Below are 27,599 nucleotides of genomic sequence, written 5' to 3'. Positions count from 1 at the left end.
ATGATGAATGACTTTTGGGATTTGAGAACGATGAGAAATTCTCCCCAAATAAGATGTAAAAGTGTTTCAAAACCATTTTCTTGAATGAATGGGGTAGAAAAGCCCTTACCTATGCATTATGCCATCTGTTCATTTTTATCTTTCAGTGAAGAATTCATGGGCCATCCTAAAATTCAAGATATAATTCTGAAAGCATCATTATTAGATCCCTTTGTGGAAGCCAGATTGTTGTACAACACTTCAGAGAAGTTGATTAGCACAGTGCAGGTAAAGCCAAAAGAAAGAAATCTAGTTAGAGACATCACGGTATAATAACTATTCTCCTCATTGCAGAATTTATTACCTTTGTGTTCTCTGAAATGTGGAAATGTTAGATTTATTTTCCACATTTAAGTGAGTGTGACCCACTTATAATTTAAAAGCATAATGAGCCAAACATTATACATCACATTCATCATACATGAATTTAAAATTTCACACTGTAACTATTGGTATTTTCTCTTATATGTGATCAAAACTTACATGTACATATATTTATAGTCATAAGTGGTGTCATTCAGAGCGCACAAAGCTGCTTAATTATTTATTTAACTTCAGAGATAAGTGATATGATTCTTCTATATTGAGAGCCTCTAAATGATAATATTATACTCTTGCTTTGATAATTAAGTAAATCCTTAGATGTAAATGCTGTTGAACCTTATGCACTGCCTCAGCAAATAATTTCCTATTTAAAAACAGACCAATGAAAGACATAGGAAGAGTATGTTTCTCCTGGTGGGGAAATCTGGAAGAAGAGGTCATAGTTTTAGGCTAATGAGTGGCCAACTTAAAACAGAGTTAAGGAGAAATTCCTTTGTTCAAAGTATTGTGAATCTGTGGAATTTGCTACCCCAGAATGTGGCGCATGTCGGGAGGCTGAATAAAGTTGAGGAGTTAGATAGATTTTTAATCGGTATCCGGCTAAAAGGATTTGGTGAGTGGTAAGGAAAGTGGAGTTGAAGCTAAGATGAGATCACACAAGAGTCATATTAAATGACGGAGTAGGCTCAAGGGGCTGAATTGCCTATTCTTGATCCTGGTTCTCGTGTCTTTATGTTCTTAACAGGCATAGTCAATAAACCTACAACAGACCACATCTTACACATTGATTGAAAATGTGGAAATGGAAAATTTCCATTCCTGTGCTTTGAATACATTGAGCACTTTGTAACTCTCAAAGCAGCATAGAAAAGGGATTTCCAATTAATTAGGAAATAGAATAAAGGGAATGTAATTAATTGGAAATCCCTTTTCTATGCTGCTTTGAGAGTTACAAAGTGCTCAATGTATTCAAAACACAGGAATGGAAATTTTCCATTTCCACATTTTCAATCAATGTGTAAGATGTGGTCTGTTGTAGATTTATTAACTATGTCTTTGAAATAAGAATGTCTTCCATTTTAAGGATCCCCTGTGGCATTGGTCACTATCCATGATAGAATTTATTCATGCTTAGCCGTTAAAAAGGAAGTTATGAAATAATATATCTGTTCCTTTAAGGTCTGTAATTAGTTTGTTTTTATCCAATTAACTATGAGCTAAGGCAACACTTAATACAAGAGTTAAGAATTGCCCGTTTTTCTGAAGATGCTTCAGTGAGCAATTGGCATCAGTTTCCATTATTATTACTTCAGCAATGCTGAATGATAAAAAGGTAGCAGTTAACAGATATATAGCATGATTCAGTAAGAGAACGTGGGGAAATGGAGTTTTGTGACACAACAACCATTTTATTAGTAGAAGGAGGATTGAAGTAAATGTTATAAGTGCAGCCATGTTAAGCCTCTTGATTGCTAATATGAAAACTTTGGCAATGACGCAGGCCATGAAGCAGCTGAAGACATTCCATTTTCTTTCCCTCTTCCTAACCAGTAGTGAGCGTTTCCCTACATAAATAGAAATATGACTGAGGACATGTTGAGAAATATTAATCCTGGAAACTCCAACATGAGATTGGAGTTAAATAATGAATCAGTCACGATCCACTCTAATGCTTTAGACTGTGCAATGTGGAAATCCTGCTTAGGGCACTTTGCTGTAAATAGTCATCTCAATTGAAGGTTCTTTCATCTTGATACATCTGTTGGAGAAATTTCTCTGAATCCATCTAGAAGTGACTGATTTTCTTTAGTTAGCTTACAGTTCTTACCACTACTTTTTGTCACCCAAATATGAACAGCAGATGAAATCTGCTGCCTGAAGTTTTCTGTATGAATTTTGAAACTTAAATGTATAGGCTATCAGAACTATTCACTTTTTAGTTTGGCTGAAAGAAGTACTCATTTATTTTCAGTCAGAAATCAAAGTAAGGCTATCAAGAACTCTCAAAATGGAAGGCGTGACATGGTCACAGCTGCCAGCTAAAATCAAACAGGTATATATACATTCAGTTATTCACAGTGAATGTGTCTATCAAGAAATGTTATTCTATATTTTGTACCTTTTTGGTAATTACTTGAATAATGATGTTAATTCTAACTGGATATGTAATATAAACATTATCTGATTTAAACATAAATCCCAATGTTCCATGTCCATTTCCGCTGGTTTACATTGTTTAAATTCCTATTACAACATAGATATTCAATGTAAGTGTAATGCATTCCTTAGTTATCCAGTACTAAAGGCTGGTTTTGTAGATATAGCAAAGTTAACTGCCATATTTGTCAACAGTTTGAAACACAAGGCCCAGTTACAACTCTATTTGTTTGGATTGAAACATGGGTGATTCTTACCTGCCTTCTGAAGTAGTGTAACTAGCCAATCAGTTATGCCAAATAACTATCTGTGGTTTGAGAAGAACTCACGGACATACCTTCTCATAACTATGGCCTTTTTAACACAAGTGACATCCTAAGTCTGCACTAAAGGCTGAATGAATGCCTTTGCAATGGTATGAACATTTACAAATTAGGCATTTTATGCTTGTTCAAGTATGCAGAACTCAAGTCTTCAGTACCCAAATTCTACTTAAACTTTCAATGATAAGTTGTTAGTGTTTGGAGTGGGAATGTAACACACTACCTCTGACTAGCATGTTAACTCAGCTTATATGTTTTTGCTCGACAAATAAATTAAACACAGCCTTATGGCATGAAAATGCAGGGTCTCTACTAAAAATATTTAGTTCATACAAGGTAGGAATTATAGGGTAGAAATTGTGATACATCCATTTCACCACCAGCAATTCTGGTAGTTAAAAATTCTCGTTTATTGCTTAATTTTGGCCCCTCTATGACTTCATTCCAAATCCTAAAGGATGAGCTGTGGCATTATTGTCAGATTCAGAAGTCCTTAATGCAGTACTAGAGAAGAACCCTTCCTCTCTGAAAGGTTTCAACAGGACAGGAGAACTGAAGAAGGAAGATAGTTTTTGTTTCATCGTGGTAGCCCATGAATCAAAAGTATACCAATTCCTCTGTAACAGAATTTCATTTTATTTTTTCGTTATGAAGCCTATAAGTTAGACTTCTGTACATACTTTCTGCAGAATACGTCCACAGACTGCATTGAAAGTATATCTGGCAGGGTTCCTGCCACTCTAGATACACTTCAAATTGTTAAGGTGTGGGTAAAAGTAAGGCATTGGATCTAGTTTCTGCTCAAAATTTCACCGTATTACCTGACTCTAGATCTGAATTCACTCCTATATTTTTCATAAATTGAAACTTTCATTAATTATTACTAAATCCATTTGTTAAGTAACATTTTAGTGAACACTTTGCCATGAACAGAATTGAGTTTTGTATGTAGGACAATTAAAACATTTATAAAATTCATGGGATGCAAATATTCCAATTTTTAGAAGAGTGTTAGGTGGGGACTAACATGCCACCACACCCCTCCTCCCCTGCCTACCAGTGAGATATCACGGTATCACCTGCCAATTGTCACATTAAAAGCCGGCTGGTAGGTAAGTGAGGGTGAGTTTCCCACCTTACCACAGGCCTTGACACTGCTGACCCTGTCACCAGAAGCTGTAAGCGAATCAGGGTCGTGATATTCACTGATCAAGGAATACTTCCTGGGACGGTCAGCTGCAAAACGCAGTCATTTGTATCTCCTTGTCACAGAGAGGAGTTCAGGAAAGAAGCATGGTCAGGAGGAGTATGTCAAAGACATTTTGTGGCTCTCTAAGGGCATCCATGTGCATCATTGCCTCCAGATTGGACAATTGGAGGCTGTCTACCTCCTTAATTTGGCAGGCAGGTCACCAGAAACAAGCCATCTTTCTCACCTACCAAGGTAGATTAAGGCCTTTAAGTAGACCTAAGTTGATTGTGTGAGGGCCTTAATTGCTGGCAGGGTGAGAAAAGCTATTCGGCCATCTCATCCTGCATTTACTCATTGAGCCAGGAAGAACGAGATGAGTTTTCTCCAGGGTTAGCTCAGCCAATTATTTTCCAAAAGGACAGTGGATGCTGTAAATCAGGAACAAAAACAGAAGTTGCTGGATAAGCTCCACAGGTCTGGCAGCATCTGTGAAGAAAAAAATCAGAGTTCACGTTTTGAAACTTTAACTCGTGATTTTTCTTCACAGATTCTGCCAGACTTGCTGAGCTTTTCCAGCAACTTCTGTTTTTGCTCCCAGTTATTTTCTCTTATGGACTCCTGTGTTGTGACCTCCAGAGGTGGAAAAATTGTGCCCAAATTAATGCATTTGTTTTGTTCTTAGCATAGCCAACCAATTTAATTTACCTTACAATTACTTTTAATCACTGTATTCATCAATATGCCAGAAAAAGATTTGCTGAAGACTTCAATATAATCTATATAACACTTGTTGCACACTCACTTAAACTGTTACCTCTGTGTCTTCCACACTCTTTATGGTTATGCTTCTTCTTGTGTTACCAACAGGCTTCTTTTACACCCTCTTTTTATCCATCAAAGTCATCAACGTAGATTGTAAATAGATTGTAGATTGTAAAAATCTGAGGCCCCTGTACTGATCCTTGGGCCACAGCCTGTCAACATGGTAGTGCCCTTTTATATCCACTCTTTGCTTTTGCATGTGCCTGTGCTAATATATTACCTCACCCAAACTCTCTGAACTCGTACCTTTCCATCTAACCTTGTCAAATTCCATTTGGAAATCCAGACACACTACATGATTTATCTATTTCATGATTCAAATCCACAAAAAAAAGTAAATACATTTGTCAAGCATAAAATATCCTTAAAATAGTCAAGTTGACATTTTCAGTCAGGACCCTTCTTCAGGCCCCTCCCGCCTCACCGCCAGTCCCTCCTACCACCTACCTGCACTCACCTATCACCATCCCAGCTATCTTCCCCAGCCCCACCCCTCCTCTTTCCATTTGTTTCTGAGCTCCCTTCCCCCTCCCCATTTTTGAAGAAGGGTCCTGACCTGAGATGTCAACTTTCCTGCTCCTCTGATGTTGCCTGGCCTGCTGTGTTACTCCAGCTCCACACTTTGTTACCTCTCACTCCAGCATCTGCAGTTCTTACTATCTCTTCAAATAGTCAACATCTGAACAATATTTATCCTTCAACCAACATCAGTGAAAGGAATTATTTGAGTGTTCAATTCATTATATTAATTCAATGTGGAATCTTGCTATGTATTAATTGGCTCCTGTATTTTCTGCATTACAAGAATGAAGTCATTTGAAATGGATGGCATATTTTCCGTTAGTTCCCATCTTTCAGAGGGTTATTGATACACTGCATCAATACATAACATGTGAGAGCTCACAGCATGCAGTTGTGGTGCAGGGGAGGGGTTCATAAACTCGATGCCCCACAGGGTGATCTTTCAGAATCCAGTCAAAGCAGACTGGAACAAATTTCAACTTCAACAGAGGACCCAACTACTATGTGACACATTGATAATTTACCATATCGTGTAACAGAATACTGTCATCCAAAAGCAAAATTTGAGAAGGTGCAGAAAAGAATGTTCCTGGGTTTGGAGGGTTTGTGCTATAGGGAAAGGCTGGGGCTATTTTCCTGGAGCATAGGAGACTGAGGGGTTGACCTCATAGAAGTTTATAAAATCATGAGGGGCAGGGACAGGGTGAATAGCTAAGATCTTTTATCCCCAGGGCGTGGGAGTCAAAACTTAGAGGGCATAGGTTTAAGGTGAGAGGGGAAATATTTAAAACGGACCTGAGGGGAAACCTTTTCATGCAGAAGTTGTAGCGTGTATGGAATGAGCTGCTGGAGAAACTGGTAGAATCACAACATTTAGAAGGCATCCAGATGGGTACATGAATAGGAAGAGTTTAGAGGTATATGGGCCAAGTGCTGGCAAATGGGACTAGATTAATTTAGGATATCTGGTTGGTATGGGTGAGTTGGACCGAAGGGTTTGTTTCCCTGTTGTACAACTCTATGACTCGATAACTCTATGCTTTCGCTTTTATAATTCCTTTTTGTTACACATACAGGAAATGAACTATTTCATAGAAAAAGCCCAACAGATTAGTGAAGCAATAACATTGAAAATTCAAAGTGTTTGTGCTGCCCAACTCATTGATTTCTTACTGAGGTAAGATTATTGCTGTACCTGAAACCATAGTCTGGATGTTACATGCCTCTGTGTAGTGGGATTTCAGCATTTGAGGGGAGGACACATAACATAGGGCAGTTACCAGCCCACTATTTTCCCATCCAACATTGAGTTCACCCCTGATATGGAGGGTGGACAGATGCTAAAATCTCACCCACCCACTATATCTAAGTAATTAATTAAGGGATAATAAGCTTGTTAACGCTCAACTGATTCTAGCATTACCAAGCTGTAATAGGTATTATGTTCTGCAGTAATTAGTCTGGCCATACAGCTGCCTCTGAGCATCCATGCATGCCAGTGTTCTGACACTGTTCTCAGCATTGACGTGCAGATTGGAGGTTTGCACAGAAGAAAATAAAATTTTAAGGAAAATTGTTTGATTTTCCTACAAGGGGTGGAGCAGTCCACACACCCTTGTAAAATTCTGCCCAACATCTTTTTATTTTAAACTTGGCTTTCTCATAGTTAAATCATCAGATGGCATATGAGGAAGATGCTCAGTCAAACTCATACCTCTCTCACACTGTGCTAGTTCAATGTTATGATTATTTGGCTCTTTCTTGATGCTCTGCAACTACAAAGCTGAAGACAAGAAATATTTTTATTAAGAGATTCCATCAGGGTGAGGAGTCTTCGGGCCAATTCACATCCTGCAACCTGCTTTGAAAACTCTCTTCACATTTTGACAGCTGTGACAAATTCCATCATAGCTGCTGATGAAATCCACAACATTCTCAACCAATCAATGACATTGTGTAACAACAGAAATAGTCAGTCAAACCAAATCAGCCCCAGTATCATTGAATTTGCAGAACAAAATAAAGTGAAGTAAAAATAAATCACCCTCAAAATTGTCCAATTGTTCCTAACCCAGACTTTGTACCTAACAGATCTTAGACACTAAGTTTATAACTCAAACAAAAAATAATGATGAGAAGAGATAAATAACAAGATAATCTAATTAATATCTACCATATAAACCCAATCTTCTTTAATCATAAGTTCGGGGAAAGTAACTGCAGATTCTGGAAGCTGTACTTAAAACAACAAATGCTGGAGATCACAGTGGGTCAGACAACATCCATGGAGAGAGAGCAAGCTAACATTTGAGTCTAGATGACTCTTCATCAGAACCGCTCTGAAACTCACAAAACACTCAAAAATAATTTCGTGAGTCTATGATGCCAGCTGAAGTCCTACATTTATTTTATGTTCATTTCTCAAAATGTACAATTGTACTAAAGCATTACTATGGAGAGTTTTAAATTATTTTTCACTAGTTTCCATTCATGTTTTTTAACAGTTCCTATATATCTCTACAGTAAGACATATTTCATTATATCAACAAATCTTCCACTCTTTACCAACAACTCGCTCTCAGACTTCTGGCGAATAATATTATGGAGCCCTTCCTGCCAGTGATAGCAGGAATTCAGGCACACATGGGCATGTTTCTTCAACTATAATGGGAAATCTGGAATGTCTTTGTTACTCAAATAATATTTGGTCTGAATAATGGTGCTCTTTACTGTTTATATTCCTAGAATTAATATATTCCTGTTATTTTTGTCCTTGAAGTTATCCAGAACATATCAAGAAGTCCAAGAATTTGTCCTGTAGAGAAAAGTTGGAGATTATAGCAAGTTGCATTCACTTCAGTTGTTTTCTGTCAGAACTATCAGACAACAATACTGATGATTTTAGAAAATGTTTGGCTGTACTTACAAAAGCGCAAACCAAGGAATGTGATGAGCTTGTAGAAAAAATCTCCTGCAATGTCAAGGTATGTTATAAATATTTTTTACATTGTCAGATCAATTTCACAGGTATTGTAATTGTAATAGATCTGATCCACTGTTAACTGTGTTTTGATGTCAGTCGATTTTTCATCAAGCCACTAGGAGGAAATCTTGGGCAGTTTAATACACAATTCAGCCTGTCTGTAACTTAACTTCTTTAGTGGCCTGAAATGACTGCTAATATCAACCTGCACTCCCACCCGTCCCCAAAACTGCTTTTCAAATTGCAATTACTCACTTCTACCAGTGATGGTGCCTTTGAGTTGCATCTCTCCCAACTCCTGAACGTGGATTTCAGTGAAAGTCCTATGCATCAACCAACTCTGTCGTTGATTCTTAAACTGCCACATGTTTTATTAATAAGAAGAAAAACTAAAGCCTTATTTAAAATAAGGACAGAATGTTGAATATAATGGCTAGTGAATTATTAAGTTCTGTGATCAAATTTCCTATTATCAACTCCTACCCTGCCATCTAATTCTACTTTCATGAAGACTGCATTTGGAATTAACTCCCCTGTGCAACACCATGCCAAATTTATATAGAGTTATAGAAAACGTTCTACATTTCTCGCACAAGTATACACATCATGATTGTATCATAAACACAATTACAGCTTATTATACATTGGAAGGTGATGGCCTAGTGGTATTATCACTGGACTGTTAATCTGGAGGCACAGATAATGTTCTGTGGACCTGACTTCTAATTAGACCAAGGCAGATGGTAGAATTTGAATTCAATAAATATAAACTGAATTAAGAGTCTGACCACGAATCCATTGTCAGTTATTGGAAAAACCCATCTTGTTCACTAATGTGCTATAGGGAAGGAAACTCATCCTTACCTGGTCTGGCCTACGTGTGATTCCAGACCCACAGCAATGTGGTTGACTCTTAACAGCTTTCTGGGCAATTAGAGATGGGCATTACATGTTGCCTGGACAGTGATGACCTCATCCCATGAATGAATAAAGAATTTAATAAAATTCCTAATATTTGATAGAATCCCTACAGTGGAGATAGAGGCTACTTGGCTCATCAAGTCTGCACCAACTCTCTGACAATCATCCCACTCAGATCTAGCCCTTCAGCCTATTCCTGTAAACTCACATTTACAATGATTAATCCACCTATTCTGTATATCCCTGGACACTATGGGTAATTTAGCATGGCCAGTCCACCTAACCTGCACATTGTTTGATTGTGGGAGGAAACCAGAGCACCAGGTGGAAACCCACGCACACAGTGGGAGAATGTACAGACTCCACACACACAGACACCTAAAGCTGAAATCTTTTTCTTGCAGATTCCATATAATTTTTTAGTAAAATTTATTCCATTATAGCAACAAATGCTCCTCTCCTTACCAGACAACACATTATCAAACTTCCAGTATGTAATGTTGTGGGAATGTTTGATGAATTGTCCTATGATTTCACAGTGCTGGAAGAGTGAAGTATTTTGTTATTTGGATCAGTGGCATGGTCTGATTTGACAGTGAACCTTTCCATTTATATGATGTGGGGCTCAATTACTTACTGGATAAAATTGAACCATTGGAGAAGCTTGAAGATATTTTACCATTGCCCATTCATTTTTAACTGGAGGTTACAAAGTCAGATGCCATTAACCTGTTACAACATAGAGACAGCCAGCCAAATTATCTCAATCTTTTTCCTCTGCATTCATAAGACAGTAAAATTAAAACCTTCATAGACCCTCAAAATTGACCCACTGTTCCTACCCAGACTTTTTAAGAACCAATCCCAAATTCTGTGAATAATCAATTCCAGATGCCAGTTTGTATTTTAAACAAAAGACTGTAGCAGTTCATTAACAACAATAAAGGTAAAATTACTATAGTCTTTCCACATCATAGGGTTTCTGGTCATTACAGAAAGACATGCGGAGCATGGTGGTTCAACCTGAGGGTTGTCACATCTCAGGCACAGGGAGAGGTTGAGTAGGACAGCCCTTCATGGTAGCTTCAGCTGGAATTGTACCCACATGGCTGGTGCCACTTTGCATCATGAGCCAACTGAGCTAACTGACCCCCGAATTAATAATGACAACTTCAGTACAGCAAAAATTAAACAACAAAGTAAGCCAATTTGTCTATGCTTTAAACACAAAAAAATTTGTTTCACACAAAGGATAGACAGATAAACACGGTTGAAAGAAAATAACAAAACTGGTTTAATTACCTAGAGATAATGGGAACTGCAGATGCTGGAGAATCCAAGACAACAAAATGTGAGGCTGGATGAACACAGCAGGCCCAGCAGCATCTCAGGAGCACAAAAGCTGACGTTTCAGGCCTAGACCCTTCATCAGAGAGGGGGATGGGGTGAGGGTTCTGGAATAAATAGGGAGAGAGGGGAAGGCGGACCGAAGATGGAGAGAAAAGAAGATAGGTGGAGAGAGTATAGGTGGGGAGGTAGGGAGGGGATAGGTCAGTCCAGGGAAGACGGACAGGACAAGGAGGTGGGATGAGGTTAGTAGGTAGATGGGGGTGCGGCTTGGGGTGGGAGGAAGGGATGGGTGAGAGGAAGAACAGGTTAGGGAGGCAGAGACAGGTTGGACTGGTTTTGGGATGCAGTGGGTGGAGTGGAGGAGCTGGGCTGGTTGTGTGGTGCAGTGGGGGGAGGGGACGAACTGGGCTGGTTTAGGGATGCAGTTGGGGAAGGGGAGATTTTGAAACTGGTGAAGTCCACATTGATACCATTAGGCTGCAGGGTTCCCAGGTGGAATATGTGTTGCTGTTCCTGCAACCTTCGGGTGGCATCATTGTGGCACTGCAGGAGGCCCATGATGGACATGTCATCTAAAGAATGGGAGGGGGAGTGGAAATGGTTTGCGACTGGGAGGTGCAGTAGTTTGTTGCGAACTGAGCGGAGGTGAACACACAACCAGCCCAGCTCCTCCACTCCACCCACTGCATCCCAAAACCAGTCCAACCTGCCTCCGCCTCCCTAACCTGTTCTTCCTCTCACACATCCCTTCCTCCCACCCCAAGCCGCACCCCCATCTACCTACTAACCTCATCCCACCTCCTTGACCTGTCCGTCTTCCCTGGACTGACCTATCCCCTCCCTACCTCCCCACCTATACTCTCTCCACCTATCTTCTTTTCTCTCCATCTTCGGTCCGCCTCCCCCTCTCTCCCTATTTATTCCAGAACCCTCACCCCATCCCCCTCTCTGATGAAGGGCCTAGGACCGAAAGGTCAGCTTTTGTGCTCCTGAGATGCTGCTTGGCCTGCTGTGTTCATCCAGCCTCACATTTTGTTCTCTTGGTTTAATTACCTAAGTGGTTTTCATGATGCTTTGTTCCACAGACATAATGGTTTCCTCATTGATTTTCTGAAGGTGTCAATCAGTGTCACCTTTTCAGCCCTCAGATAAAGGCAGTAATATTTATAATTTAGTTTTCCAATTTCTGAACTTACAAGAGCTGATTAAAAAGATTAAGCAGGGCTTTCAAAATCTTCATGCTGTAGCATCAACAGCCAGATTTCTTTTAAACAGAAACACTGTTGAAAACCCAGTTCAAACTCTAGACACTACCTGACAGACTCCGAATCCTCTAGGATGTCCCAGTTACCATTCAACATCTGCCGTCTCCTTAAGCATAAGGTCTTTTCTAAACTTGTTGGAACCAGTTCCTAGGTACTAACCTTATTAATGGCCAGCTTCTATTATCTGTTTAAACAGAATGCTCTTCCCTGGTGATCAAGTGCCAGCAGAGCCCTTTGATCTGGAATCAAAGTGCAATTAACTTCTAGGTCTGGTCTCACAAATAAAAAAAAACTTGTTTTCTCTAATTTCCTTTTGATGCAAGCTGCTACCCACAGTACAAAAGTCATCTTTAGCCCACAGTTCCCAGTTTATAGTTCAAAACCAAAATTGAAAAAAGAGTATGTTAAAAACACTGAAAAGTCAGTGAGGGCTCTAACAAACTTTATATTTTATAAAGTGGAGTTTGTATTGTTCTGTTTGTGTTTAGGTTCTTGGTGTGGCCTTCTTACCACAACCATTTGACTCACATGAAAGTGATGCCAATTGAGTCATGATTGAGACTTAAACAGAAGTAGTTTCAAGTTTAATTTTATACAGCTAGTGCCATTACTCAGAGAATCCCTAACTGTATCTGATTATATTCTTGAAGGTAAGTTGAAAAACTGTCTCGAGAATCCCCTAAGTTGTGGTCTTATTTACTATTCCTACTGGGCCAATCCCCTACGGGCCACATATAGGTTCTTCAGAGCTATCTTTGGGATGCTCCTGTGGCGCCTGTTCCTTCCACCTCCCCCTGCTTGTGATGCAGAATTCGAAGCTGAACAGTGTAAGTCTGGGCAGGGTACTTATCAGCTGACTAAGGCCCTCCAGCTCAGTTGCCATGTGGGATAAACTGCCAACACGGCCAGGCCAACAGGGCTAATGTTGGAGCAGTACTCCTCCACCCCAGCTGTAGATAATAGGACTGCATTTAGATGTAGTGGGATGGAAAAGAAGAAAAGAAAACCTACTGAGGCCACATAGATGATACAGGTGTCACTCCAGAAGTCACTGCCTTGCATAGACCTTGGAGACCAGTGGAGCCGGATAGAAACTCCAAGGGAATGCTGCTCATTAACTGATCCATTAAGACCTTGGCACTGATTCTTTTGTATAGGTGTCGTCAGCCATGTTTGAATGGGATAGCCCTTGTTTCCCAGCAGCCAACTCTTCATGGCCTGAGGGCCTTGGAAGAAACTTGGAACCTACAACTTCTCCAGTATGTACACATCAAACAACTCCCAGGATATCTGCCGCCCATATCTAAAATCTGGCAATAGTGTGTCAGGTGGGCTGGAGAGTAATGGAGTGAAAGCCTTTTGTGTTCATGAATTCTGATTGGGTGCTCTGAGAGCAACATGGGTGCACTCTATACCTTGCTTATGGGGAAAGCCAACATTATCGAAGAATTCCATGCCTGAGCTACTTGACTTCAGATTTAAACTATAATCTGGAAGAAATGCCATTGAAGAGATCCTGAGATATTTATAGTTTGAGGATTGGGAGCTGCCACAAGGGTCCCCAGTTATTCTTTGGCATGAGATTCTATCAAATATTCAGGGCTGATGTAATGTTCACAACCACAGGGATTGTGTGGTCAGTAAATCCTTTTGAGAACAACTTCTGCACCAGTAGATAATGTCGTTCTTTAGTCTCTTCTTTCGTGTTTTACTGTCAGCAGTAGATTCTGAGTCCAGTCATTCTCCTCTGCCTCATCAACTGTTACCCCTTCCTCTGGAGGCTGTGTGACAGCTGGTGGAGGCTCCTGTCTTGCAGAACTGGATGACACATTGTAATCAATCTCATCTTTGATGCTGTTATCACATGTTCAGCACCACCAGAAGGAATCTCTGAGCACTGATTCCGTTTTGGTTGACTGAACAGATAATTTGTGAGGAATGAGGGAGCAGCATATCTGTAAAGGTATTCCTGATCCCTCACATCAATCACAATGAATCAACATGCTGTGGCCTCACTCAATGCAGCATGGAGGCTTCATCTTTGTAAGGAGGCGAAGGTCATCCCTCAATATGGAGCTCTAGCTTTGTAACCTTATGCAGAAGTATGTTTCAGATCTATAGGACAAATGTTTTTCAGGGATTTAAACCATATATTCCTCCTCCATAATAGTACGCCCATCCCTTGAACATCATAGACTGTCATCTCATACATACAGCTAGGTTTGAAAATGTGGCAGCTGCCGAGCATTGTATTGCAGTGTTAAGTATGAAAAGTGATGCAGAAATTGTAAAGCTAGGAGTGACTGTAGTTTGCATTTGCATGGCTTAGCATTTCTAACATGACCGGACATCAGTTGATGGAAAAAATGTAATGGCCATGATAGCTTGCGACAATAATTTGTAATATTAATTATTGCTAAAATAATGACCTTTCACTGAAAACTAATTTGATGGCAAATGGGTGGCATTACTGAATAAGTGGATGCAAGATTAATGTAATTTCCCCTACTGTGGCTTCCCACATAAAGGATTATATTCTGCCTCTAATGACAAAATGTGTAATTTACTCCTGCCTTGATAACCATTTTGTCTCCTCGTTCTGTAGTTACATTTTATGAGAACATAGGAAAGTTTCAACTTAAAGTCCTTGTGAGTAGGTTGCCAGTTCCACCTGAGACTAATGGTCTTTCTATTCTTTTTGATCCCTTTTGTGTTATTCTGGCATCCCTGATGCCTCCCGCAGTTTCAGTTCAGCCCCACATGTTACTGTTAATGTTCCCATTTATCCCTGAACCCATAGCTTTGCAAGTTGCTTTGTACTTGTTGAGCATTCACTCTCATAATTAGGCAAGAGTGATTGTGACTTTTGAGAACACACTCCTCCTCAGCTTCCAGTCCCATCCAATGGTCTCTGAAAGCCCACCTTTCCATTTTGAATAGCCCCCTTTCACACTGTCATTCCCTCAGTGACCCCTAGTCTTATACACCCCAACTCAGGCAAGCTACCTACTCTCCCTTGGATTGCAAAGACTGCCCCTGACAGTTAATACCAAAACCCCAGGACTAATCATGGACCATAACCCAGACTACTTGGGAAGACAGCCCCAATTGAAAACAGCCAGCTCCCCTGGCTGATTTCTCCGCAGCACCCCACCTGAATCACTTGTGACACCCAGAGTGGCCGCAGTTTATCTGCTGGACTGACTGGCCCAATCCCTGGGCTTGAAGGACATGAGAGCAACCAAGTGTCTGACTGAATATCGCCAACTTCCTGGACCGGGATCAGATGAGTCTCTTAACTGAATATGGCGACACACTCAACAAAGTCTCCTTTCATCTTATGAAGGATTCCCTTTGGCTTTCAGTCATGTCAGTTTGTTTGAAGCACGAGGTGTGATATAAATGTAACCCATTGCTGTACAGAGAAATGCCCACCCCTTTGACTCTTCAGCGCTTGCAAAGTGACAAGCTGCCAACTCAGTCTCTGTGAAAAACAGCAATGCAAGGCAGACAACGCCTGTAAGTATTTGCTGAAGAACTTATTTGCTAATGAGCAATATAGCCTCCAAGTCAGAGCACAGTGAGAGAGAAAAGAGAATAAGAGAAGCAAGCGGTGAGTTGTGTTGCTAAGTAACTGCTCTGACTTCCATGTCAGAAATTGGTGCCATCTAGTTTCTTTGTCCCCCTCCTTCCCAATCGGGAGCTGCACAGAAATGAGGTGAGATTAGCTAATACTGATATAAAAATGCATGGGAATAATGCAGTCATTGTTCATTGGTGACATTCTGAGCTTGCAATTTAAACACCCAGGGGAAGATTGGAAATTTATTTCTTAACATTGGGAATTTTTTTTTCATTCTTGCCATATTTCCCCAACTTTCTCACCATTGCCCTAGCAGCTGAAGGCAGTAGAAATTTCTCCCTTTTGAGTTGTTTCGGCCCATTGGTGTGTGAACATGAGGAAGGACAATCAAGAGTGACAGTATCCAGACTCCTTATGCGGTTGCACGGCATTTTGCATGATATGGCACATATACAAACAAGTTATAATTGTTTGTCAATGTGCATCTCTGACGTATTCCTGGAATGAGATTGCATCCTCATGTCACTGAAGAAATTCATTTGTCACAATATCATCATGACATTGTTAAAGGTTTGCTGTGCATTTATTTAATGACTCCAGAATAAATGGCAGCAGTCAACAAGCGGGAGTAAAATAGTACATCTCTTTGACCTAAGAATATGGCAATTTCAAGTTAGTCACCACTGACTATGTGTGAATCAGAGGTGCAAAGACAGATGAATTTTTTAATTCAAATTTTCAATCCTTGAATTTAGAGTGTAAATCACTGCAGTGTGCATTTGGATGAAGCTGACTCACACACTGAATGTAAGTGAGATCATTTTACTTGAACAAAAGCAGTGAGCAATGCCCTCCACTGCAGTTAATTCTACTGCAGTTGCAGAAAAAGTAGTGTTGAGTCAGGAACGTGGAAGCCAGATAAGTGATGCAAGAGTCACCTGCCCTGATACTGATGAAGTCCTTGGAGGAGAGCCATTGCCAGTGGCAGCAGGAATGACCCACCCAGGTGGGAAGGAAGACGAATGGGAGATCTATAATGATAGCGGATTCATTGCTTAGGGGAACAGGGATTTTTTGTGGCTGTAGAAGTTGTAGTCCAGGATGATTTGTTTGCCTCCCAGGGTTAAAGAAGTCAACACATTGCCTTTTTCAGTGGAGTTGGTGGATGGGGTGGGTTATCAAACAGGGGTTGCCATCCATGTTGGTATCAATAATATAGGTAGGAATGGGGATCTGGTCCACTAGTCTGAATTTAGGGAGCTTAGTGGAAAATTAGTAAGTGGGACCTGGAAATTAATAATTTCAGGATAACTCCTAGTGCTGTGTGCAAATTAGAACTAAATGGATGAATGTATGGGAGAAAAGATGGTACAGTAGGGATAGTAGTTTAGATTTCTGTAACTCTTGCTCTGGGGAACCAACTGTACAAGTCAGTTAGGGTGCACCTGAAAGGAGCCCAGACTGAGTTATTTGCGGTTTTATAGTGAGCTCTATATGAGGAGATCTGAGCTAACTTGGCAGGGGTATGGGAACCAGGGGAGTATGTTAGAGACTAGAGCTAGAGGCTGCGTAAAAAACTAGGAGAGACAGATAATGTTAAAGTACAGTAAAGTAATAGGTGGAGTTGCAGACGGAAGAAAGAAATATTATATCAGGGTTACACTGCATGCATTTGAATGCGCAGAGTATAACCAATAAGATTGGGGAACCACAAGTGCAGATTGCAAACTTAGTATGGAATTATATATTGTGGCTATAACAGAGACATTGCTCAAGGAAGGGCAGGACTAAGTTTTAATTATTCCCGATTACAAGATGTTCTGATGAGATCGAAAAGGGAAACATTGACTGTGGTTAGCTGTGTTGGTTACGGCAAGATTCCAGTGCGGCAGATAATTGATGTCCTAGAGAGTTCAACAACAGAATTGATTTGGTTCGAATTAAGGAACAAAAAGGCTACAATTATAGTCACTATAAGTATTTAAAAATTGATAAGGTGGTGTTATTGGACCTCATCTGCATGTTATGGAAATATCCCACACTTTTTATGAAGAAGTGTTTCCTAATTACTCTTCTGACTGGCCAGGCTCTTACTTTACTGTTATGTCCCATTGTTCAAACATTCTCAACAGCACAAAAGGTTCTCTGTTTCTCTTATTAATTCCTTTCAAATCCTAAAAAAAAAACTCAAATCAAAATCACCTAGTGTTACCTATGCCACTCATAAAAAACATTAAAAACAAGTGTTATGTTAAAGGCAGCATTTACAGGCACTGTAAATGAACCTAATGAGGTTCATTGTTTGGATTTTCAAAGTCTTGCTTATAATTTGGTTAGAATATAGAAGAATTTTTTTTACATGGATACATCAGCTGAAATTATTGTTTCCAACATTCTTAGAGGCAGTTAAAAATAGACAATAAACTCTGACCTTAACAGGGATGCTCACATTTTGTGAAACAATTCAGATAAAAGAGGGAAGTGGGCAATAACAAAAATATTTGTAGAACTGAAAGATTCTGAAAAAAAGGATCTGAAAAGCAGTCTTTGCAATAATGACTTTCACTTCTAGATGCCAGATCAGGTGACAGTGCTGTGCCTTTTGACAAGAAAATGTGGATTCGTTTTGAAAACGGCACAAAATATACTTCAGTGAAGATATTCTATATTTTAAGTGCGAAAAGAGGTGAACATGACAATGCCAGAACAGCAGAAAACAATACGTAAACAGGTCACATGAAAGATGCAACTAATCCCTTAACGATGGATGGCAAGAATGAAAAAACATCTAGAATGAAAAGTTTTTGACCTAAATCCACAACACAATGAAGTAGGTCTTTAAGGACTAGGAGACAGTAAAGACTGCAGATGTTGGAAGCCAGAGTTAATAAATATGGAGGTGGACAAATGCATGGGTCAAATAGCATCAGAGGAGCAGGAAAGTCAACGTTACAGGCCGAAATCCTCAGATGCTGTCTGATCTGCTGTGTTTGTCCAGCTCCATCTTTATTGACAATGAAGCAGGTCACCTGTCACTGCCAGTTACCCTAACTTGATAAATACTATGAACTACTTTTGGAGCATATCTTTGGGTGCATCTCAGCTACTGGGTGTTTGCTTGTCTGACTCATCACAGAAAGCATTAATTCCAGAGAGATGTAGGAATCTAGGTACTGCCTACTGTGTAAAGAGCAAGCTAATCACAGCATGGAAATGGTTTTTATCAAATCAACCTACATTATCTAAAACTCTGTAATGTGCAGAAAAAAAACAAAGAAAAACAATTTCCTAGTAATTAACTCTGCATCCACTGTAAGGAACTCTGAGGATCAAAGGGTAAGCAAGTAATTCCAATGTATTGCTTGACAAGTGCATATGAGCAATCTATTTTTAGTGAGGTGCTTCTTCATAATAGCAACTGCTCATCTATCAACCCTGTCAACAATTACACACAAATGGGGCACTCAGAGAATGTATATCTTGGCCAAGCTGCATTAATATTAATACAGTTACACAGTTCTTCCTCGAGATTTGTAGATACAAAACTAAAAAATAATCTAAAAGAAGTTTTTGCCCCTAAGGAAGCTTCAAGACAATCCACATCCAACAAACTACTCTACAAATGCTGTTCACATTTTCACAGCTGCATCCCAGCAGTTGAGACAATTCATAACATTCCAAACTAACCAACAACTTTCTAAATAAAAATAATCCACAACCCAGTACTTAGGTCAACTTGCCTACCAAGCTGTGAGAGCAGCACATAATAGGGCTAAATGACCTAACCTGACCTCATTACAGCTTAGAATCAAACATGAGTAAAAGTTGAATTCCAGAAGTGATGGGAAATTGTTGACAGTGGGATGGAATTTGACTGAATATCGCATCAAGAAGGCCCAGCAAAACTGGAGTTGATGGGAATTGGAAAAAAGCCTCCTCTGGATGGAATCATACATGACACAAAGGAAAATAGTTGTGATTGTCTTCAGCTGCTTCATTAATGACCTTTCTTTCATCATAAGGCCAGAACTAAAGACATTCTCTGATTATTGCACAATGTTTAACAAATTTTGCAACTCTTCAGATGCTGAAGCAATCCATGTCCATATGTGGCAAGACCTGGACAATATTTAGGTTATTCACATTCACAGCACCCAATGTCAGGCAATGACCATTTCAAACAAGAATTCACATTCATTTGTGTTACTATTATCTAATAACTCACTTTCAGCATCAATGATCTGGAATAAAAGTTATATCAATATTATGGCTACAAGAGCAAGTCAAAGTCTAGTAATCCTGCAGCGAGTAACTCCCCTCCCCCCCAATCTCCTGAATGCCTTCACCCAATCTACAAGTCACAATTCAGGAGTATGATGGAATACTGCCTGGATGAGTGCAGCTCCAACAACACACGTGAGGCTCAACCATCTAGTACCAAGCATCCTTCTTTATCGGCACCCATCCACCACCTTCAACATTCATTCCTGTCACCACCAAGAAACCGCAGCAGTTTGCATTATTCTATGAATGCACTGTAATCACTCACCAAGCCTTCTTTGACAGCAGTTTCCAAACTTGTGATCTCTGCCACTAGAAGAACAAGGACAGCAAATACATGGGAACAGCACTACTTGCATGTTCTCCTCCAAACTGTACACCATCCTATCCTGGAATTATATCATGCTCCTTCACTGTCATTGGGTCAAAACCCTGGAACTCCCTTCCTAATTGCACTTGTGTGGCTCTGCAGTGGTTCAAGAAGGCAGCTCACCACCAACTTCTCCAGGGCCATTAGAGACAGACAGTAATTGCTGGCCTCGTCATAGATATCCACATCTCATAAATAAACTAAATCATTGTTTTAAGTAAGTGAATTTTCTTAATGTTAATGAATCATTTAAAAAATTTGTCCGAGATCTGGATCCGGATCTGTATTATCACCAAAGTCTAATATGTTCTTTTTTGAGCATTATCTATGTGTGTCCAGCCTTTTTTGAAACCTGCTGATTAGGTTTAAAGGTAAGTTGTTTCTGAACGGATATAGGACTAAACAAATGCGTTGAAACATTGCTATTGTCCACTTTCAATGACGTCAACTTTTATTCATTCTTACCAACTATTGTTAACTACCAGTTCTCTATGCCCTGAAATTTATATTTCTCATCTGAATGTTTTAATTTCTTGTGAACATGCTCCTTCTTAGTCACATAACCTCGCCCAACTCTGGTTCCAAACTCTCCATTCCTCTCACATCAGTCTTATGCTCCCTATTTTTGCCCCTTTGTTGTTGACGATATCTTCAGCAACTTAAGTCCAATGCTCTGGAATTCCCTCCCACTCCCACTTTAAGAACATTCTGTCAAATCTCTGTTACTTTGACCAAACCTTTGACCATCCCTTCTACTGCCTGCATTTTCTAACTGGGAATTAAGTTTTTTGGATTAAACAACTTTGGCACACTTTTCAAAATTGAAGAAGTCATGGAAGTGTATTTTGCAGTGGTAATCATTGCTGAGTATCCAGATGGCATGACAACAACCCAAAGGTTCCCGTGGAGACCACACACAAAAATGTCCCTTTTGGTTACTGTGCACTTGAACAAATTATCTGCATAATCTAAACAAAATCAGAGCATACAATTGGTGGTAATTGTAATACATTTAAAATGTAAATCTTGTGCTGCATTCCCATTGCTGACAGTGAGGTAACTCAATGTTAGTTATTCGTGGACATCTATTTTGAGTGAAATGGCCTTCTAAATTCTTGTGATGGATCATCAGATAACCATTCAGCTGTATCACAATGACTGATGCAGCTATACCTGTGCTATTGAGGACTGTTCTGTATGTCTGCTGAGCTTTTGGGACTACACTTCCAGGTAATTATGAAGGTAACGAAACCCCTGCATAATAATTTTCTTCGACTGATTCCCTCACTTAATTGAAACATTCTGCCTAAGTAAGAAGGCTGCACAAATGTGGCTTGGAGATGCAATTGCTAACAGGCCTTGTAGGATACTCTGCTTAAGCTCAAATCATTGATAGCAGACTTCCATTGTATGGCAGTGTGAAGAGGTGGCAATCCATTCAGCCATGTAGTTAAGAAAAGATTCACACTGGTCAGTGTCCAGCAAGTTCCTACTTCTCCTCTTGCCATGACCATCAATCTTGCATGCATGCATTTTAAGATTCACCCAGTGCTCCCTCCTGAATCTTATCAGCCATATTTTTAATGATACCTGTACACAGTGGGTGGATTCAATGATTTAGGTGCAATTTTGGCTCCATAGTAACTACTTTAGACCTGTCACTGTGCTTTGATGACATCTGTAGAAAGGAAAGAGGTGCAGAAGATACATTTAAATGTCAACCATGTGGTACCCCTTCAAATATTGATTATGTGTCAAAATATTGTTGTAATGATTTTGTGCTTGAAATGTCTCAGACCAGTGACCAAATGTGTAAATGGAGAAGAAAGGTTCTGAGCTTGAGGCTGCCTCCTACTTTGTACATTCCCACTCTTAGGTCTGCACTGTGTGGCAAGGTTATACAGATTGAGTTTTTCTCTCATTACTTCTGTTTTGTTCTGCTGTGAGGTAACATTAGCTATCAGAAAGTCAGTGTTGAGAAGGTGGAAATGTCAGCAGTACATAAGCAATACCCAAGTGCTCATCCCATTGTAGATGTAAGAACTAAATATGAATATCTTAGGCAGGTACCTTATTTTATGGAGAGAGTGTGCTGAATATTGATGAGATTTGTTGTCCCTAGTGTAATTTTTTTTTGTTTTTAAGGTTTGCTTTTCAAACCATTTGAAAAAGGATTTGGATTCAAATAACATGGACAAAGCTAGTTCTTCAATAGCAAGCTTTTTTGCTCAATTTTCCGATATGAGGACAACAGACTACTACAGGGTAATGTAAACCTGCATTTATACACATATGATATATATAAAATTTAAAACCCATCTTTTACTGGAAAATAATGTTGTACTTTGAATTTTCTTTGCAGACTTTGGTAGAGAGAGTACACTCTAAAATTGTTCAGGAATACATAAGAGTCCTTATTAACAGTTCTCTCAGATGTACATCAAATAACCGGTCTCAGACATCCAGAAAAATTATTCAGGACTCCCAGCAGCTGCAACAGGTCTTTGCAGAACAAGTAAGAAGATTTCACAAACTATCCTATTAATTTTTCTAATATTTAAAAACATAAGCAAAGATATAGGAGCAAGAGTAGGCCAAACTCCTTGAACATGCTCATTCATAAAGGTTAATTTTTACCTAGTTATCATCCACTATTATCTCAGTAAAATGTGATGGGCAAGTTGCTCTACAGCCTAACAAGTTACTCAGAATGCTAAAAATGGTTTGAATTGAATTGCTCTGTGATTTTATTTTCTGTCCCCTACCTTCCTATCCAGAAAGCCCATCAGGGATCAGGAATTTACCACAGCATTACTTTGTTCCCAACTACACTGTGGCACAAAATGGTGGTTTTGCTAATTAATGCTGATTAAGTTACAGCACATGCAGATTTTCTTCCTAAGATGTTCTGTGCCTGGAGATGTGATTTTTCAAAGTCTCAAGCAATACCCTATTCCATTCAAACTACTCGGAAATGAGAGTTGTGTACAGTGAAAAATAAAAAGTAAACAATGGAAACCAATATATTTAAGATCTCACTAAATTTTTTTATAGATCATGGGCTTGAGCATTCATGTATAATCTCGAAGTAACTTCGGCAGGATTGCACTGCCATAAGTGCACGATGTGTGTATGCTAGGCCCTGGATTATTGCTGAAGTTTCTGATATAGATTGCCATCGATAGGGGCTCTGCCCTTTCTAAGCAAGAACACTGATTTAAGAATGGGTGAGATCAGATGCAGAGACTCTTTTAATGTTCCAGTTTCTTCAACGCAGTCTTTGCTGAGACTCCGTGCATGATTGGCCACAGATATAGCCATGTCTACTGACTTGTTGCGGGGTAAATATAGGAACAAGCTAGGGGCTCAGCTTGCCCCATGACTGAGCCATTTCCACTGGATTTGTTGGATTTGTGACATAGCGGAGTAATGCAGGTATCCTTCTAAAGCTTAAACATCCACTATGGTATGCAATTATAGAGGTTTTCTGCTATACAACAAACTTTGATAGGATCAGAAATAGGGTGTGGAGTAGATACCAAATATAACATTTGATTTTGTAAATCCTTAAACAACCATATTCTCAGTTATGGTGTTGTCAATATAAAAACATTGTGATAATCAAAAATATTTGTTTTTAGTATTTTAAGCACTCAAGTGCCACTTGCCAAAACAAACCTATCCTAGATGTGGCAGAAATCATTCAAATTAATGATATTAATGCATTGAAGACCGAAGTTGCTGCATTTGTTTATAACTACCCTGATGTAAGGTAGGTGATCATGCAAAACTCAATTTTTATTGACATGCTTTTCTGAGGAGATCTTAAGCTGTCACCTTGAAAAAGTTGACAGATTCAAAAACATTTAGCAATTTATAAACATAATTTTAGAAAAGCCCTAATTAAATTGGAATTGAATGTTATTGTGTTGCCATAGTTTTATTCAGCAGAGAGATGACTGGTGGTGATTTAGTCTGAGGGGCACCATACTTCAGGCAAGGGGAGAGGTTGAGAAAGACAGTCCTTCATGGTAGCCTCAGCCAGTGATGGGAATTGAACCCGCACCATTGGCATCACACTGCTTCACAAACCAATTGTCCAGCCAACTGAACTAAATCATGTTCAAATTTGACATGGGAACAGTGCAGGCAAATGTTGGATCTGCAAGAAATAAATGCAAAATAATAGTTTATTGGGAGACACTATTAGTACATTCCAGTCCAAACTGAGTGACTGTATCTAAGTTCTTACATAGTACGAACATTATCAGTACAACATTTTTAAAGATAAGGATACATTTGATGAACAGTTATAACAATAAATTCCAAACCTCAATGCAAGGCTGACTGAGAGCCAAAAAGCCCATTAAGTAGTGAATTACCTGAGCACAATGAAAACTTTATCAGAGATAATAGGAACTGCAGATGCTGGAGAATCCGAGATAACAAGGTGAAGAACTGGATGAACACAACAGGACAAGCAGCATCTTAGGAGCAGGAAAGCTTTGTTTGATTGTCAGCTCTGGTTCTCTGATCTGTTCTGTCAATTGCACAACATTTGTTTATACAAGATTAGGACGTTTTAAGTGATTCCTGCTCTAGATATTTAAAGAGTCAGGAGAATTGGCACTTTTATTGGCTTGTTGTACAACAAACTTTAATAAGATCAGAAATAGAGTGTGGAGTAGATACCAAATATAACACGCAATGATTTTCAGGGGAAGAAATGAAAAAAATGACCTCAAGTTTTTTTAATTTTCCAACTTTCTTAGAAAAGCTCCTTGAGGGATCTGATTGTGGGTGGTTCTTTGTTGCCAAAATCAGAGATGATCAGGATCCCCCTAAAGGAGCTGAATCACACTTTTTAATTGTTGAAATGCCGGAAATGTTCCACAGGTGCATGGAAAGATATACGGAATAAATGATTCAGGTCAATGAAGTTTCCTTAAGTTGAAAAAAATGACCCACGCATTTAGGAGCTGAACATTTTCAGGCTGAGCAACCCTCAGCAGTGAGTCCAACTGCAAGGTACAACAATGTAGATACTGCTTATATTTCAGATTTCCAGCATAGGGAAAGGAGGAGGCCATTCAGCTCCTCAGACCTGCTTAACTCCTCTGTTAGCTTGTAATTCCAAAGTGATTTTCAAAGTCTCCTCTTAACTGCTTCCTCAGCAATAGATTTCAGTATTTTACGAATGACTGGTGTCAGTTTAACTGTTCTGTAGCTCGCTGTCTTCTCTCTCCCTCCTGACTAACAAGTAGCATGACATTAGTATCCAATCCACACAAACCATTCTGGAATCAAAGGAATTCCATTGGAAGGCAAAGTACTTGGCTAATGGTAAGATTCTTAGTAGTGTAGATGAGCAGAGAGATCTCGGTGTCCATGTACACAGATCCTCGAAAGTTGCCAACCAGGTTGACAGGGCTGTTAAGAAGGCATACAGTGTTTTAGCTTTTATTAATAGAGGGATCAAGTTCCGGAACCAAGAGGCTATGCTGCAGCTGTACAAAACTCTGGTGCGGCCGCACTTGGAGTATTGCGTACAGTTCTGGTCACCACATTATAAGAAGGATGTGGAAGCTTTGGAAAGAGTGCAGAGGAGATTTACTAGGATGTTGCCTGGTATGGAGGGAAGGTCTTCCGAGGAAAGGCTGAGGGACTTGAGGCTGTTTTCGTTAGAGAGAAGAAGATTGAGAGGTGACTTAATTGAAACATATAAAATAATCAGAGGGTTAGATAGGGTGGACAGGGAGAGCCTTTTTCCTAGGATGGTGACGGCGAGCACGAGAGGGCATAGCTTTAAATTGAGGGATGAAAGATATAGGACAGATGTCAGAGGTAGTTTCTTTACTCAGAGAGTAGTAAGGGAATGGAACGCTTTGCCTGCAACGGTAGTAGATTCGCCAACTTTAGGTACATTTAAGTCGTCATTGGATAAGCATATGAACGTACGTGGAATAGTGTAGGTTAGATGGGCTTGAGGTCGGTATGACAGGTCGGCACAACATCGAGGGCCGAAGGGCCTGTAACTGTGCTGTAATGTTCTATGTTCTATGTTCATAACATGTGAACCTATTATCACTGTAGAATTAATTGCTTACATTCAGTAAATATTTGGTGAATAGTCATAAAAGTGCCATAATTTGTCAGAGGATGTGAGGGACCGCCAGGATGGATGTATTCCCAATGAGAACATTTGAATGTATCTTTCAAAATGTCCCCACTTGCAGACTATGGTTTATACCTCCGAGCCTTTGCGAACAGTGAGTTATTTGAAATCCGGTCTAACTCTATATAAATTACATAAAATTTGGACATGCCTATCCTCATTGTGGCACCAACCAGGTTAGGAATACCAGGTGAAAACTGACAATATAAGCCAGCCCATACATTTTAAAGGCACTCCTACAGATTGGAAATGTTAGGAATAGAGTCAAGAGTTGGGACCCATTCTCCATGTTTTAAAGGTTCCTTTAAGGCAATAAAGATCAGTAATTGCTGCATAAATTGCAAAATACTATAATTTATATTTTAAAGGAAAGAACACATCAATGCTATTCTGGATATTAGAGGAAAGATGACCAGAAAAGAGAGACGGAGTATCCTCAAACAAGCAAATGACATGATGAAACTCAACAATGACATTTCACCATGCAATCAATTATTTCAAGAGATAAATGTCTCTAAATTCCGATGGAGGAAGAATCATTGTTGCATGTTTTGCTGCATAGCATAACTAGTAGAACCAGTGTGAATAATAAGTATTAAATGACGGCTAAATTTAAATAACAATTTTGAATGAGCTACATGCTCACTTTCCAGTTGGATCGACTCATATTAGAACATAGAACATAGAACAGTACAGCACAGAACAGGCCCTTCAGCCCACAATGTTGAGCCAACCATTGATCCTCACGTATGCACCCTCAAATTTCTGTGACCATATACATGCCCAGCAGTCTCTTAAATGACCCCAATGACCTTGCTTCCACAACTGCTGCTGGCAACGCATTCCATGCTCTCACAACTCTCTGCGTAAAGAACCTGCCTCTGACATCCCCTCTATACTTTCCACCAACCAGCTTAAAACTATGACCCCTCGTGCTAGCCATTTCTGCCCTGGGAAATAGTCTCTGGCTATCAACTCTATCTATGCCTCTCATCATCTTGTATACCTCAATTAGGTCCCCTCTCCTCCTCCTTTTCTCCAATGAAAAGAGACCGAGCTCAGTCAACCTCTCTTCATAAGATAAGCCCTCCAGTCCAGGCAGCATCCTGGTAAACCTCCTCTGAACCCTCTCCAAAGCATCCACATCTTTCCTATAATAGGGCGCCCAGAACTGGACGCAGTATTCCAAGTGCGGTCTAACCAAAGTTTTATAGAGCTGCAACAAGATCTCACGACTCTTAAACTCAATCCCCCTGTTAATGAAAGCCAAAACACCATATGCTTTCTTAACA

General features: G+C 39.7%; 1 protein-coding gene across 2 annotated transcripts in view; it reads left to right on the top strand.

The window, feature by feature from the left end:
• LOC125455489 (exocyst complex component 3-like) overlaps positions 1-27,340 on the top strand; it is a 128,482-nt gene extending 101,142 nt beyond the window's left edge. For both annotated transcript variants that reach the window (XM_059649121.1, XM_059649122.1), the window contains 8 exons: positions 147-267; positions 2,336-2,416; positions 6,456-6,556; positions 8,159-8,363; positions 22,278-22,397; positions 22,495-22,647; positions 23,774-23,904; positions 26,676-27,340. In XM_059649121.1, the coding sequence (XP_059505104.1) occupies positions 147-267; positions 2,336-2,416; positions 6,456-6,556; positions 8,159-8,363; positions 22,278-22,397; positions 22,495-22,647; positions 23,774-23,904; positions 26,676-26,874 (1,111 nt within the window). In that variant the 3' untranslated portion in view covers positions 26,875-27,340. The remainder of the gene's footprint in view (positions 1-146; positions 268-2,335; positions 2,417-6,455; positions 6,557-8,158; positions 8,364-22,277; positions 22,398-22,494; positions 22,648-23,773; positions 23,905-26,675) is intronic.
• Positions 27,341-27,599: the final 259 nt, after the last annotated feature.

Source organism: Stegostoma tigrinum, chromosome 10, assembly GCF_030684315.1.
Source record: "Stegostoma tigrinum isolate sSteTig4 chromosome 10, sSteTig4.hap1, whole genome shotgun sequence".
In the NCBI taxonomy this organism is placed as follows: Eukaryota; Metazoa; Chordata; class Chondrichthyes; order Orectolobiformes; family Stegostomatidae; genus Stegostoma; species Stegostoma tigrinum.
The sequence above is the reverse complement of the archived record's forward strand: the minus strand, read 5'-3'. Positions and strand labels throughout refer to the sequence as shown.